The 17,080-nt window shown below is 45.0% G+C and overlaps 1 protein-coding gene across 1 annotated transcript in view; it reads left to right on the top strand.

Annotated features, from left to right (window-relative positions):
• The window catches only part of FCF1 (FCF1 rRNA-processing protein), a 34,363-nt gene that overhangs the window by 7,317 nt on the left and 9,966 nt on the right, over positions 1-17,080 (top strand). Inside the window, exons 3-5 of the mRNA XM_038765648.1 lie at positions 4,704-4,775; positions 6,368-6,516; positions 11,193-11,265. Of these exons, the coding sequence (XP_038621576.1) occupies positions 4,704-4,775; positions 6,368-6,516; positions 11,193-11,265 (294 nt within the window). The remainder of the gene's footprint in view (positions 1-4,703; positions 4,776-6,367; positions 6,517-11,192; positions 11,266-17,080) is intronic.

Raw genomic sequence — 17,080 nt, 5'->3', positions numbered from 1 at the left:
GCATAATAATAATAATAATGGCATTTATTAAGCGCTTACTGTGTGCAAAGCACTGTTCTGAGCAACCTTACAGTTATTCAGTGGCATAATAATAATAATAATCAATCAATCAATTGTATTTATTGAGCGCTTACTGTGTGCAGAGCACTGTCCTAAGCGCTTGGGCAGTACAAGCTGGCAACATATAGAGACGGTCCCTACCCAACAGTGGGCTCACAGTCTAGAAAGGGGAGACTGAGAACAAAACCAAACATACTAACAAAATAAAATAAATAGTATAGATAGGTACAAGTAAAATAAATAAATAAATAGAGTAATAAATCTGTACAAACATATATCCATATATCCAGGTGCTGTGGGGAAGGGAAGGAGGTAAGATGGGGGGGATGGAGGGGGGACGAGGGGGAGAGGAAGGAAGGGGGTCAGTCTGGGAAGGCCTATATATGTTTGTACCTTACAGTTATTCAGTGGCATAATAATAATAAAAATAGCATTTCTGAAGTGCTTACTATGTGCAAAGCACTGTTCTGAGCAGCCTTACAGTTATTCAGTGGCATAATAATGGCATTTATTAAGTGATTACTATGTGCAAAGCACTGTTCTGAGCAACCTTACAGTTATTCAATGGCATAATAATAATCGTAATGGCATTTATTAAGCGCTTACTATGGGCAAAGCACTGTTCTTAAGCGTTGGGGAGGTTACAGGGTGATCACGTTGTTCCACGGGGGGTGCTCACAGTCTTCCCATTTGACAGACGAGGGAACTGAGGCCCAGAGAAGTGAAGTGACTTGCCCCAAGTCACCCAGCTGGCAGGTGGTGGAGGCGGAATTAGAACCCACGACTTCTGAGTCTTTTAGACTGGGAGCCCACTGTTGGGTAGGGACCGTCTCTATATGTTGCCAACTTGGACTTCCCAAGCGCTTAGTACAGTGCTCTGCACACAGTAAGTGCTCAATAAATACGATTGATTGATTCTGAGTCCCAAGGCCGGACTCTTCCCAATAAGTCCCGCTGCTTCTCGTATCCGAAGAGGTGGGGTGGGTTCGTCCGTTCATTCAGTTGTGTTCATCGAGCGCTTACTGCGTGCAGAGCGCTGTACTAAGCGCTGGCGAAAGTACATCAATAAACAGTGACAGAGCTCAAAGTCTAGAGTGGGGGAGACAGACATCAATAAAAGTAAATAAAATGACAGATACATATCCAAGTGCCGTGGGGCTGGAAGCGGGGAAGAGCAGAGAGAGCAGAAGGGAACGGAAGATGAGGAAAAGTGGGGCTTAGTCTGGGAAGGCCTCTTGGAGGAGATGGGCCCTCAATTCATTCATTCAATCGCATTGATTTTATTTATTTTATTTTGCTAGTGTGTTTGGTTTTGTTCCGTCTCCCCCTTTTAGACTGTGAGCCCACTGTTGGGTAGGGACCGTCTCTATACGTTGCCAACTTGGACTTCCCAAGCGCTTAGTCCAGTGCTCTGCACACAGTAAGCGCTCAATAAATACGATTGAATGAATGAATGAATTTGTTCATTCAATCGCATTGATTTTATTTCTTTTATTTTGTTAGTATGTTTGGTTTTGTTCCCCGTCTCCCCCTTTTAGACTGTGAGCCCACTGTTGGGTAGGGACCGTCTCTATACGTTGCCAACTTGGACTTCCCAAGCGCTTAGTCCTGTGCTCTGCACACAGTAAGCGCTCAATAAATACGATTGAATGAATGAATGAATGAATGAACTTGTTCATTCAATCGCATTTATTTTATATATTTTATTTTGTTAGTATGTTTGGTTTTGTTCCCCGTCTTCCACTTTCAGACTGTGAGCCCACTGTTGGGTAGGGACTGTCTCTCTATGTTGCCAACTTGGACTTCCCAAGCGCTTAGTCCAGTGCTCTGCACACAGTAAGCGCTCAATAAATACGATTGAATGAATGAGTGAATGAATTTGTTCATTCAATCCCATTGATTTTATTTATTTTATTTTGTTAGTATGTTTGGTTTTGTTCCCTGTCTCCCCCTTTTAGACCGTGAGCCCACTGTTGGGTAGGGACCGTCTCTCTATGTTGCCAACTTGGACTTCCCAAGCGCTTAGTTCAGGGCTCTGCACACAGTAAGCGCTCAATAAATACGATTGATTGATTGATTGATGGATTGATTGAGCGCTTACCGTGTGCAGAGCACTTGGGAGGGTCAGTATAGCATCAGATATAATCCCTGCCTAGAGGGAATATATCTACTATACTAGTATATCTATATATATAGATACTATATTACTATAGTATCTCTCTCTATGTATAGATGCTATATATATGTAGATACTATATATATAGATACTATATATATATCTATATATTGCTATATTACTATTATTATACTAGTATATCTGTATACTACATATCTACTCTATTATACTGATTAGCTCGTCGCCACAACTTGGACTTCCCAAGTGCTTAGTCCAGTGCTGTGCACACAGTAAGCGCTCAATAAATACGATTGATTGATTGATTGAGCACTTACCATGTGCAAAGCACTTGGGAGAATCAGTATAGCATCAGATATATTCCCTGCCTAGAGGGAATATATCTACTATACTAGCATATCTATATCTATATCTACATCTATATATAGATATAGATACTATATATATGTAGATACTATGTATATATGGATACTATATATATGTAGATACTATATATATAGATACTATATATACATCTATATATTACTATATTACTATTATATATCTATACTATAGATATATACTAGTATATCTATATACTATATATCTACTCTACTATACTGATTAGCTCGTCGCCACCCCTGCGCTTAGTACAGTGCCTGGCATTCAGTAAGCGCTCAACTATATATATATATTACTTTATTGCTATTATATATCTATACTATAGATATATACTAGTATATCTATATACTATATATATACTCTACTATACTGATTAGCTCGTCGCCACCCCTGCGCTTAGTACAGTGCCTGGCATTCAGTAAGCGCTCAACTATATGTATACATATATATAGATATATATATGTATATATATTACTATATTACTATTATATATCTATACTATAGATATATACTAGTATATCTATATACTATATATCTACTCTACTATACTGATTAGCTCGTCGCCACCCCTGCGCTTAGTACAGTGCCTGGCATTCAGTAAGCGCTCAACTATATATATATATATATATATATATATATATATATATATATATATATATATTACTATATTGCTATTATATATCTATACTATAGATATATACTAGTATATCTATATACTATATATCTACTCTACTATACTGATTAGCTCGTCGCCACCCCTGCGCTTAGTACAGTGCCTGGCATTCAGTAAGCGCTCAACTATATGTATATATATATATATAGATATATATATGTATATATATTACTATATTACTATTATATATCTATACTATAGATATATACTAGTATATCTATATACTATATATCTACTCTACTATATCTATAATATATTTATATTAGCGGACAGACGCTAATATAAATAAATCATTACAGGTCTATTCAGGAGTGTACGGATGTGCCGTGGGGAAGGGAGGGAGGATGAATGAAGGAGTTTGAACGACGCAGAAGGGAGTGGGAGAAGAGTCAGGGAAGGCTCCCCGGAGGAGACGGGCCTTCAGTAAGGCTTTGAAGGCGGGGAGGGCAAGTGGGAGGGTATCCCGGGCCCGAGGTGGGACGTGGGCGAGAGGTCGGCGTCGCGATAGACTAGATGGAGGTACGGTGAGAAGGTTGGCAAGAGGGGAACAAACTGTGCCGGCTGGGTTGGAATGGGAGAGCAGTGAAGTTCAAGCGCTTAGTACAGTGCTCTGCACACAGTAAGCGCTCAATAAATACGATTGATGATGAACTTGGACTTCCCAAGCGCTTAGTACAGTGCCCTGCGCACAGTGAGCGCTCAATTAATACGATTGATGGGTTGATTGAGGGGGCAGGTGGTGAGGAGTTTCTGTGGGATGCGGAGGTGGGGTTCTTGAGGAGTGGGGAGACACCACCTGAACATTTTTGTAGAAAAATGGTCCGGGCAGCAGGGTGAAATGGGGAGTGGGGAGAGACAGGAGGCAGGGAGGTCAGCAAGGAGGCCGGCACGGTAATCCAGGCGGGATGGGATAAGTGAGCGGACTCAGGCGGTAGCAGTTGAGATGGAGAGGAAAGGGTGGATTTTAGCAATGTTTCGGAGATCCAACCAGCGGGATTTAGTCACGGAGGGAACCGGGGCTGGCCGGCGTCGCGGTACTGGAGTGGAGTGAAGTGGCCGTATGCTGGGGCACGAAGGGCGCCGAGAGGGAAGAAAGTGGGTACCCGCAAACCGTCTGAGGAGCTGGGACAGGAAGATCGTTCTCCTCCGGGAAGTCCGGACGGGGCTTTCGAGTCTGGCGAATGTTTGAAGGTGGAGGGAGGGACTCACCAGGGAGCCGACAGTATTAGGTTCTGGGGACCCTTTTTTTCTTCCCCTCCCGGTTTACCCGTGCTTGGCTAAGTTCTCCTCCCCCCAGCCGCTTCCTCTCGGGAAGAAGGTGGCAGAGACTCCGGAATAACCCATCCTTTCCCCGCCGGAGCCTGAAAATATTTGCCCTTCCCTCGGCGGGCGGAGGTCATCTGTTGGCAGGATCCTTTTCCTTCCCTGCGCGTAATTTGCTCTACGTTCTTCCAGGAAAGAAAAGGATCGGTTGAAACCGAAAAAGACGGTGAAGAAAGATCCCAGTGCCCTGAAGGAAAGAGAAGTGTAAGTTTCCGCCGGAGAGGGGCTTGCGAAGCCGCGGCGAGCGGCTCTTTTCACCCTCCCGTCGGGCGTGTGGGAGGGGGGACCCCGGCATTTAGGAAGGAGATCCTGGGGCAGGAATACAAAGGAGATCGCGAGCCCCTGTGGGACGGGGACTGTGTCCAACCTGATGAGCTCGTAGCCACCCCCGCGCTTAGTACAGTGCCTGGCATTTAGTAAGCGCTCAACAAGGACGACAGTTATTATTATTAAGTTGCCCACGGGCGTCGGGGGACTATCCAAAGCCTGGTTCCGCGGGCGCCCTTCAAATACTCCTCCCTATGAGGAAGGACTTCAATACGACTTCTAGACTGTGAGCCCGTTGTTGGGTAGGGACCGCCTCTATATGTCGCCAACTCGGACTTCCCAAGCGCTTAGTACAGTGCTCTGCACACAGTAAGCGCTCAATAAATACGATTGAATGCATGAGCCCGCTGTTGGGTAGGGACCGCCTCTATATGTCGCCAACTTGGACTTCCCAAGCGCTTAGTACAGTGCTCTGCACACAGTAAGCGCTCAATAAATACGATTGAATGAATGAGCCCGCTGTTGGGTAGGGACCGTCTCTATATGTCGCCAACTTGGACTTCCCAAGCGCTTAGTACAGTGCTCTGCACACAGTAAGCGCTCAATAAATACGATTGAATGCATGAGCCCGCTGTTGGGTAGGGACCGTCTCTATATGTCGCCAACTTGGACTTCCCAAGCGCTTAGTACAGTGCTGTGCACACAGTAAGCGATCAGTAAATACGATTGAATGAATGAGCCCGCTGTTGGGTAGGGACCGTCTCTATATGTCACCAACTCGTACTTCCCAAGCACTTAGTACAGCGCTCTGCACACAGTAAGCGCTCAATAAATACGATTGAATGAATGAATGATCAGTAGGGAAGCGCCGTGCTCCAGTGGAAAGAGCGTGGCTCTGAGAGTCCGAGGACCCGGGTTCTAATCCGGGCCACTTCATAATGATAATGATGGTATTTAAGCGCTTACTATGTGCCGGGCACCGTACTCAGCGCTGGGGTGGATACAAGTAAATCGGGTTGAACACAGTCCTTGTCCCGTGTGGGGCTCTTACAGTCCCCGTCCCAATTTTACAGACGAGGGAACTGAGGCACTGACGCTTCTCTGTGCCTCAGTTCTCTCATATCTGGAACATGGCTGGAAAATGGGGATGCAGTGCCTGTTCTCCCTCCTGCTTGGACTCTAAGCCCCGTGGAGGACCTGATGATCCTCTGTCTATTTGCCGTGCAATAAGTGCACTGTCCTCATCATTATTATCATCGTTATTCTTCTTATTATTGATAATCTCGCTCGGGAGAGATGGATTCCGGGATTTTCACGGCGGCCTTCATCTTCCAAGTTCATTGAACTTTGGGGAGTAAAAGGAAATTGGGCTTTGGAGCGTCTTTCGCCCCGAACTGTCCCTGCCTAGCAGAAGAGGTATTTCTCTGGAGACGTCACGCGTCGGCGGGCCGGGGACGGCGCCCGCGTGGGTGGGGAACGTTGCGGGGAAGGTCGGATGGCTCCATTTCTACCTCTCTGTGTTTCCCCAGCCCCCAGCATCCGTCCTGCTTATTCTTCCAGTACAACACCCAGCTGGGGCCTCCGTACTACATCCTGGTCGACACCAACTTCATCAACTTCTCCATTAAGGCCAAACTGGACTTGGTGCAGTCGATGATGGACTGCCTCTACGCCAAATGTGAGCCGTCGCCTTAGGAGCCCGGCGCCTGACGCGCCTCTTCTTCCGTGCTCCGTCTATTAGCAATTCCTCCCTCCTCGGGTCGAAGCTTCATCTCCGGGGCGACCGTGAGAACGTAGATGCGGAGGAAAACGGGGGCGGGTTTCAGAGGACATCAGTCAGTTGTGTTTGTCGAGGGCCTGCTTCGGGCCGAGCACTGTACTGAGTACGGGAGAGTACGGTATCCTATGATAGAGTTATTCTTGCCCTCTAGAATTTTACAGCCTAAAAGGGACGACCCCCTAAAGTCATTTCCAGGCAGGAGGAGGAAGGAAAAGGGGGCTACGTCCTTGAGCGACCGCTTATCGGGCACGTAAGGAATGTAAAATGGGTTCTTGGTTCACTGTGGTTAGGAGGCAAAGAAGTGACAAAGGGGCGGTTTGGGGGCTCTGAGAGACGAGGCGTTAATCCGAGAAGGCCTCCTCGGGTGTGAGTTGGAAGGCGTCGGGTGTAAAGCCATGGCCGGTCCCGGGGGGACGGCTACGAGCAAGTTATTCAGTGGCGTAATAATAATAATGATGGCATTTATTAAGCGCTTACTATGTGCAGAGCACTGTTCCGAGCAACCTTACAGTTACTCAATAATAATAATAATGGCATTTATTAAGCGCTTACTATGTGCAGAGCACTGTTCTGAGCAACCTTACAGTTATTCAATGGCGTAATAATAATAATAATGGCATTTATTAAGCTCTTACTATGTGCAAAGCACTTTTCTGAGCAACCTTACAGTTATTCAGTGGCATAATAATAATAATGATGGCATTTATTAAGCGCTTACTATGTGCAGAGCACTGTTTTGAGGAGCAACCTTACAGTTATTCAGTGGCATAATAATAATAATAATGGCATTTATTAAGCGCTTACTATGTGCAAAGCACTGTTCTGAGCAACCTTACAGTTATTCAATGGCGTAATAATAATAATAATAGCATTTATTAAGCTCTTACTATGTGCAAAGCACTGTTCTGAGCAACCTTACAGTTATTCAGTGGCATAATAATAATAATAATAGCATTTATTAAGCGCTTACTATGTGCAAAGCACTGTTCTGAGCAACCTTACAGTTATTCAATGGCATACTAATAATAATGGCATTTATTAAGCACTTACTATGTGCAAAGCACTGTTCTGAGCAACCTTACAGTTATTCAGTGGCATAATAATAATAATAATGACATTTATTAAGCGCTTACTATGTGCAAAGCACTGTTCTGAGCAACCTTACAGTTATTCAGTGGCATAATAATAATAATGGCATTTATTTATTCATTCATTCATTCAATCATATTTATTGAGCGCTTACTATGTGCAGAGCACTGTACTAAGCGCTTGGGAAGTACAAGTTGGCAACAGAGACGGTCCCTACCCAACAGCGGGCTCACAGTCTAGAAGGGGGAGACAGAGAACAAAACATATTAACAAATAAAATAAATAGAATAAATATGCACAAATAAAAGCGCTTACTATGTGCAGAGCACTGTTCTTAAGCGTTGGGGAGGTTACAAGGTGATCAGGTTGGCCCACGGCGGGGGGGCTCACAGCCTTCCCATTTGACAGACGAGGGAACTGAGGCCCAGAGAAGTGAAGTGACTTGCCCAAAGTCACCCAGCTGACAGGTGGTGGAGGCGGGATTAGAACCCACGACTTCTGAGTCTTTTAGACTGGGAGCCCACTGTTGGGTAGGGACCGTCTATGTGTTGCCAACTTGTACTTCCCAAGCGCTTAGTACAGTGCTCTGCACACAGTAAGCGCTCAATAAATACGATTGATTGATTGATTGATTGGTCGCGGATGAGAGAGGTGAGAGCGAGGCACGTGGTGAAGTGAGAAGCATAGTGGCTTCAGCCCGGGCCTGAGAGTCCGAAGGTCGTGGGTTCTAATCCCGGCTCCGCCCCTCGTCTGCCCTGTGGCCCTGGGCAAGTGACTTCACTTCTCTGGGCCTCAGTTCCCTCATCTGTAAAATGGGACGGTGAGCCCCGCATGGGACAGGGACTGTGTCCAACCCAATCCGCGTGTATCCACCCCAGCGCTTAGTACGGTGCCTGGCACACAGTTAAGCGCTTAAGAAATACCACAATTATTAATCATTACATAGAGTAGCCTGAGAGGAATGGAAAGTCGGGAAAACTTCGTTTCAGATTAATTAAGTCTTCAAATAGATTTCCAAAAGGGAAAAGGGATATGAGCCCTTTTCAATCAGTCAATCGCATGTAAAATGGGCCGCTGAGCCCCACGTGGGACAGGGACTGTGTCCAACCCAATCCGCGTGTATCCACCCCAGCGCTTAGTACGGTGCCTAGCACACAGTTAAGCGCTTAACAAATACCACAATTATTAATTATTACTTGGAGTAGCCTGAGAGGAATGAAAAGTCAGGAGAACTTCCTTTCAGGTGAATTGTCTTCAAATAGATTTCCAAAAGGGAAAAGGGATATGAGCCCTTTTCAATCAGTAATACCACAATTATTAATTATTACATGGAGTAGCCCAAGAGGAATGAAAAGTCAGGAAAACTTCCTTTCAGATTAATTTAGTCTTCAAATAGATTTCCAAAATGGAAATGGGATATGAGCCCTTTTCAATCAGTGAATCGCATGTAAAATGGGCCGTTGAGCCCCAAGTGGGACAGGGACTGTGTCCAACCCAATCTGCGTGTATCCACCCCAGCGCTTAGCACACAGTGCCTAGCACACAGTGTCTAGCACACACATACGGTGCCTAGCACACAGTTAAGCGCTTAACAAATACCACAATTATTAATTATTACTTGGAGTAGCCTGAGAGGAATGAAAAGTCAGGAAAACTTCCTTTCAGGTGAATTAAGTCTTCAAATAGATTTCCAAAGGGAAAGGGGATATGAGCCCTTTTCAATCAGTAATACCACAATTATTAATTATTACATGGAGTAGCCTGAGAGGAATGAAAAGTCAGGGAAACTTCCTTTCAGATGAACTAAGTCTTCAAATAGATTTCCAAAAGGGATAAGGTATATGAGCCCACTTCAATCAGTGAATTGCATGTAAAATGGGCCGTCGAGCCTCACGTGGGACAGGGACTGTGTCCAACCCAATCCGCGTGTATCCACCCCAGCGCTTAGTACGGTGCCTGGCACACATTTAAGCGCTTAACAAATACCACAATTATTAATTATTACATGGAGTAGCCTGAGAGGAATGGAAAGTCAGGAAAACTTCCTTTCAGATGAATTAAGTCTTCAAATAGATTTCCAAAAGGGAAAAGGGATATGAGCCCTTTTCAGTCAGTCAATCGCATGTAAAATGGGCCGTTGAGCCCCACGTGGGACAGGGACTGTGTCCAACCCAATCCGCGTGTATCCACCCCAGCGCTTAGTACGGTGCCTGGCACACATTTAAGCGCTTAACAAATACCACAATTATTAATTATTACATGGAGTAGCCTGAGAGGAATGGAAAGTCAGGAAAACTTCCTTTCAGATGAATTAAGTCTTCAAATAGATTTCCAAAAGGGAAAAGGGATATGAGCCCTTTTCAGTCAGTCAATCGCATGTAAAATGGGCCGTCGAGCCTCACGTGGGACAGGGACTGTGTCCAACCCAATCCGCGTGTATACACCCCAGCGCTTAGTACGGTGCCTGGCACACATTTAAGCGCTTAACAAATACCACAATTATTAATTATTACATGGAGTAGCCTGAGAGGAATGGAAAGTCAGGAAAACTTCCTTTCAGATGAATTAAGTCTTCAAATAGATTTCCAAAAGGGAAAAGGGATATGAGCCCTTTTCAGTCAGTCAATCGCATGTAAAATGAGCCATTGAGCCCCACGTGGGACAGGGACTGTGTCCAACCCAATCCGCTTGTATCCACCCCAGCGCTTAGTACAACGCCTGGCACACAGTTAAGCGTTTAACAAATGCCATAATTATTAATTATTACATGGAGTAGCCCGAGAGGAATGAAAAGTCAGGAAAACTTCCTTTCAGATGAACTAAGTCTTCAAATAGATTTCCAAAAGGGAAAAGGGTGCCTGGCACACAGTTAAGCACTTAACAAATACCACAATTATTAATTATTACATGGAGTAGCCCGAGAGGAATGAAAAGTCAGGAAAACTTCCTTTCAGATGAATTAAGTCTTCAAATAGATTTCCAAATGGGAAAAGGTACGAGAGCCCTTTTCAATCAGTCAGTCGCATTTATCGACCGTGCTTACTGCGTGCAGAGCCCTGTACTAGGCGCTCAGGAAAGTACACTATAGCAGAGTTGGTAGTCACGCTTTCTGCCCATAAGGAGCTTACAGTCTAGACGGTGAGACAGACATGAAAATAAATTTCGGCCGTGGCCGGAACCGCGCTTATATGAGCCTCTTAAACTTTGGCAGATAAACTATAATGAAACAAGTCTCTCGTAATGCGTTTGGGAAAGACATTTCCCAGCCGAGACGAGATGGGTTTTACTCCTGCGAGTCAGTGAACGGATCCCAGTTTGTTTAGAGAGTCGTACTCTGCCCAGATTCCCCAAGTTCAGGCGTGAAGAACAAGTTGGCGGGTCGGGAGGAAGAGCCGTAAATTCCCTGCGGGTCGGGAGGAAGAACTGTAAATTCCCTGCAGCGCGCCGGTCCTGCTCGTATACTGACGGGAATTTGATCCTGGCAGGTATCCCCTGTATAACCGACTGCGTGATGGCTGAAATTGAAAAACTGGGGCAGAAATACCGAGTGGCCCTGAGGTAAGTCTAAACCTTGGGGACCTGAGCATGCTGAAGCTGCCTTTATATCTCCACCCGTCCTCTTCCTGCTCCTAATATTCTCAATTGGGTAGTTTCAAATAAAAATAAAACTGTTTAGTTTTAGACAGTATAAAACTGCCCCTTCCCCCGCGTCACCCCTCAAAAAAGTCAGATTCTCCCAATAACTAAGCCAGCTGCATTTCATTTTGGTATCATTAATCAATCAATCGTATTTATTGAGCACTTACTGTGTGCAGAGCACCGTACTAAGCGCTTGGGAAGTGCAAGTTGGCAACCTATAGAGACAGTCCCTACCCAACAGTGGGCTCACAGTCTAGAAGGGGGAGACGGAGAACAAAACCAAACATATTAACGAAATAGAATAAATAGATATGTACAAGTAAAATAAATAAATAGAGTAATAAATATGTACAAATTTGGCATCTTTCAGATGCACCCGTTGCCTTTCAGATAACAGCCAGGGCCGTCCACATTAGAGGTAACACAGATATTGTCGAGAAAGGACATTGCCTTGAAACCACCAAGAGAAAAAAGCTGGATTATGGCTCTGAATCTGGAGGTTGGGGGGCTGAGATGGCTTAATAGTTCAGCTACTTTTCTTCAGAATGCCCGCCGCTCACTCTCCAGTCGCTTTCAAAATGCTCTTGCCTCCCTTATCCCAAATAAACCCTCTCTTGACCTCACTGTTCCCTCCAGCGATGGCCCCGTTTCCCTCCTCCTGTTCCTCTCTAAACTCCTTGCGTGAGTTGCCTCCCCTTTCTTTCCGTGACCCCCTTCCAGTCTGAATTACCGGAATCTGCCCCCCGTCAGGAGGGCGGATCTAATCAATCAATCAGTCGTATTTATTGAGCGCTTACTATGTGCAGAGCACTGTACTAAGCGCTTGGGAAGTACAAATTGGCAACACACAGAGGCAGTCCCTACCCAACAGCGGGCTCACGGTCTAAAAGGGGGAGACAGAGAACAGAACCAAACATACCAACAAAATAAAATAAATAGGATAGAAATGTACAAGTAAAATAAATAAATAAATATCCGGGATGTTTGTCCACGTGGATCTCTCCGAGCGGCGCCTTTGTGGGGACTGCCAATCCATCAGGTGGACTTCGTGTCCCCGGCCCAGGGGAAACGGCAGGGCCGGGCCCATGTAGCCTTCCCTCTGCCCATCCGCCAACCCATCTCTCTTCCTCCCTTCAAGGCCCTACTGAGAGCTCACCTCCTCCAGGAGGTCTTCCCAGACTGAGCCCCTTCCTTTCTCTCCCCCTCGTCCCCCTCTCCATCCCCCCCATCTTACCTCCTTCCCTTCCCCACAGCACCTGTATATATGTATATGTGTTTGTACATATTTATTACTTTATTTTACTTGTACATATCCATTCTGTTTATTTTGTTAGTATGTTTGGTTTTGTCTCCCCCTTTTAGACTGTGAGCCCACTGTTGGGTAGGGACCGTCTCTAGATGTTGCCAACTTGTACTTCCCAAGCGCTTAGTCCAGTGCTCTGCACACAGTAAGCGCTCAATAAATACGATTGATGATGATGATGATGACTTCCGCCCCTTTCACTCGGCAGAAACTGCCCTCTCTAAGGTCACCAGTAACCTCCTCCTTGCCAAAACCCCCGGCCTCTGCTCCGTCCTAATCCTCCTCCCCGGCTCAGCTGCCATCCGCACTGTGGACCACCCCCTTCTTCGGAAAAGATCATCTAACCTCGGCTCCCCCGACGCTCTCCTCTCCTGGTTGTCCTCCTGCGTCTCTGACCGCCGTCTCTTTCGGAGGCTCCTCCTCGGCCTCCCACCCTCTAACTGGGGGTCCCCAGGAGGCTCAGTAGTGGATCCCCTTCTACTCGACACCCACTCCCCTTGAATAACTCATTCGCCCCCACGGCTTCAACTGGCATCTCCGTGTGGACGATTCCCAGATCTTTCTCTCCCGTCCTCACCTCTCTCCTCTGCGGTCTCTCCTTTCCTCCTGCCTCGGGGACCGCTCTTCTTGGATGTCCTACCAACCCCGTAAACTTAACAGAACTCCTCAACTTCCCACCCAAACCCTGTCTTCCCCGTCACTGTAGACACCACCACTTTTCTCCGGAGCTCGCAGTGGCATTTATTAAGGGCTTACTATGTGCAGAGCACTGTTCTAAGCAACCTTACAGTTATTCGGTGGCATAATAATAATAATGGCGTTTATTAAGTGCTTACTACGTGCAAAGCACTGTTCTAAGCAACCTTACAGTTATTCGGTGGCATAATAATAATAATGGCGTTTATTAAGTGCTTACTACGTGCAAAGCACTGTTCTAAGCAACCTTACAGTTATTCGGTGGCATAATAATAATAACGGCATTTATTAAGCGCTTACTACGTGCAAAGCACTGTTCTAAGCAACCTTACAGTTATTCAGTGGCATAATAATAATAATGGCGTTTATTAAGCGCTTACTACGTGCAAAGCACTGTTCTAAGCAACCTTACAGTTATTCAGTGGCATAATAATAATAATGGCATTTATTAAGCGCTTACTATGTGCAAAGCACTGTTCTGAGCAACCTTACAGTTATTCAGTGGCATAATAATAATAATGGCATTTATTAAGCGCTTACTACGTGCAAAGCACTGTTCTAAGCAACCTTACAGTTATTCAGTGGCCCTAACCTGGGCGTTATCCTTGACTTACCTCTCATTCAGCCCACGCATCCAGCTTGTCACCGAATCCTGTCGGTTCTAAAATCTGCCCTTTCCACCCAGGTGCGTCCAGTCGTATTTATTGAGTGCTTACAGTGTGCAGAGCGTACTTGCTTACAGAGAAGCAGCGTGGCTCAGTGGAAGAGAGCCCGGGCTTTGGTGTCAGAGGTCACGGGTTCAAATCCCAGCTCTGCCAATTGTCAGCTGTGTGACTTTGGGCAAGTCACTTAACTTCTCTGGGCCTCAGTTGCCTCCTCCGTAAAATGGGGACTAAGACTGTGAGCCCCCCATGGGACAACCTCCCCAGCGCTTAGAACAGTGTTTTGCACATAGTAAATGCTTAATAAATGCCGTCGTTATTATTATTATTATTACTGCATCCGCCGCCTCGTTGTCCTCCTTGCCTTCTGCCCCTCCCCACCCCAGGCTGCCCAGAAGCAGGATGGCCTAGTGGAAAGAGCAGGGGCCTGCTGTGTGACCTTGGACAAGTCACTTAACTTCTCAGTACGACTGACTGACCTCCCTTAACTCATCTGTAAAATGGGGATTAAGACTGTGAGCCCCCGGTGGGACAGGGATTGTGTTAAGCCCGATGACTTGGTGTCCGCCCCAGCGCTTAGAACAGCGCTCGGTGCATAGTAAGCGCCGAACGCCAACCGTAATTATTATTATGGTTCACTCTGCTAGCCGGAGCATCTAAAAACCGTTCAGTCCATGTCTCCCCACTCCTCAAGATCCTCCAGTAGTCGCCCCATCTATCTCAGACAGAAAGTCCTCACCACCCGCGATAAAACACTCAATCGGCTCTCCCAAGTGCTTATTACAGTGCGCTGAAGTGCTCAGTAAATAATTACTACCGTCAGTCTCCCTCTCCTACTTTACCTCATTCGTTGGTTCATTCCAGCGCATTTATTGAGCGCTTACCGGGTGCAAAGCACTGTACTGAGTGGTGAGGTCCCATTATAACTCAGCTCCCACACTCCGCTCTTCTAATGCCAACTCTCTTTACCACATATATATATGTGTATATATATCTGTATATATGTTTGCACATATTTATTACTCTATTTATTTTACTTATATATATTATACTTATATATATAGTATATATATTATACTTATATATATTATATATATGTCTGTACATATTTATTACTCTATTTTACTTATATATATTATACTTATATATATAGTATATCTATTATACTTATATATATTATATATATGTTTGTACATATTTAATACTCTATTTTACTTGTACATATCTATTCTATTTATTTTATTTTGTTAATATGTTTGGTTTTGTTCTCTGTCTCCCCCTTCTAGACTGTGAGCCCGCCGTTGGGTAGGGACCGTCTCTATGTGTTGCCGACTTGTACTTCCCAAGCGCTTAGTCCAGTGCTCTGCACACAGTAAGCGCTCAATAAATACGATTGATGATGACTGACACCTCTTCGCCCGCATCCTCCCTCCCGCTTCCCTTCCGATGAAATTCCCATCTCCTCCGACTAAGCCCTCCTTTTTCCAACTCCTGCGTCACCATGCATTCGGACCCACGGCGTTTCGTTGCCAACTCTGTTACGTTGGACTCTCCCCAGCGCTTTGCACAGAGCTCTGCACAGAGTAGGCTCTCGATAAATACGACTAATTTAAAGATTAGATATTCACCCGACCTCTCACGCTCCCGTCCTTATAATAATAATCATAATAATGGCGTTTAGACTGTGAGCCCACTGTTGGGTAGGGACCATCTCTATATGTTGCCAGTTTGTACTTCCCAAGCGCTTAGTACAGTGCTCTGCACATAGTAAGCGCTCAATAAATACGATTGATGATTTATTAAGTGCTTACTGTGTGCAAAGCACTGTTCTAAGCGCCGGGGAGGTTACAAGGTGATCAGGTTGCCCCACGGGGAGGGCTCACAGTCAATCTCAGTTTTCCAGATGAGGTAACTGAGGCCCAGAGAAGTGAAGTGACTTGCCCAAAGTCACACAGCTGACAATTGGTGGAGCCGGGATTTGAACCCATGGCCTCTGACTCCAAAGCCCGGGCTCTTTCCACTGAGCCGTGCTGCTTCTCTTATCCGTAGTTTATTTTAATGTCTGCCTTCCCCTCAATCAATCAATCGTATTTATTGAGCGCTTACCGTGTGCAGAGCACTGGACTAAGCGCTTGGGAAGTACAAGTTGGCAACATATAGAGACGGTCCCTACCCAACGGTGGGCTCACAGTCTAAAAGGGGGAGACAGAGAAGAAAACCAAACATATTAACAAAATAAAATAAATAGAACAGATATGTACAAGTAAAATAAATAGAGTAATAAATATGTACAAACATATATACAGGTGCTGTGGGGAAGGGAAGGACAGAGACAGAGAACAAAACCAAACATATTAACAAAATAAAATAAATAGAATAGATATGTGCAAGTAAAATAAATAGAGTACTAAATATGTACAAACATATATACAGGTGCTGTGGGGAAGGGAAGGACAGAGACAGAGAACAAAACCAAACATATTAACAAAATAAAATAAATAGAATAGATATGTACAAGTAAAATAAATAGAGTAATAAATATGTACAAACATATATACAGGTGCTGTGGGGAAGGGAAGGACAGAGACAGAGAACAAAACCAAACATATTAACAAAATAAAATAAATAGAATAGATATGTACAAGTAAAATAAATAAATAATAATAATAATGGCACTTGTTAAGCGCTTACTATGTGCTGTTTTAAGCACTGGGGGGATACAAGGCGATCAGGTTGTCCCACGTGGGGCTCACCGTCTTAACCCCCATTTTACAGATGAGGGAACTGAGGCTCGGAGAAGTTGAGCGACCTGCCCGAGGCCACACAGCAGACACGTGGGGGAGCCGGGATTTGAACCCGTGACCCCTGGACTCCGAAGCCCAGGCTCCTTCCACTGAGCCACGCTGCTTCCCCAAATAAATAAATAAATAAATAAAAATGGATGGATTAATAGATAGATAAATAGATAGATAAATAGATAGATAAATAAATAGATAAATAAAAAAATAAATAGATAAATAGACAGACAGATAAATAAATAAATAAATAAATAGAGTAATAAATATGTACAAAC

This window comes from Tachyglossus aculeatus, chromosome 23 (assembly GCF_015852505.1).
Source record: "Tachyglossus aculeatus isolate mTacAcu1 chromosome 23, mTacAcu1.pri, whole genome shotgun sequence".
Classification (NCBI taxonomy): Eukaryota; Metazoa; Chordata; class Mammalia; order Monotremata; family Tachyglossidae; genus Tachyglossus; species Tachyglossus aculeatus.
This window is presented reverse-complemented; position numbering and strand designations above follow the sequence as displayed.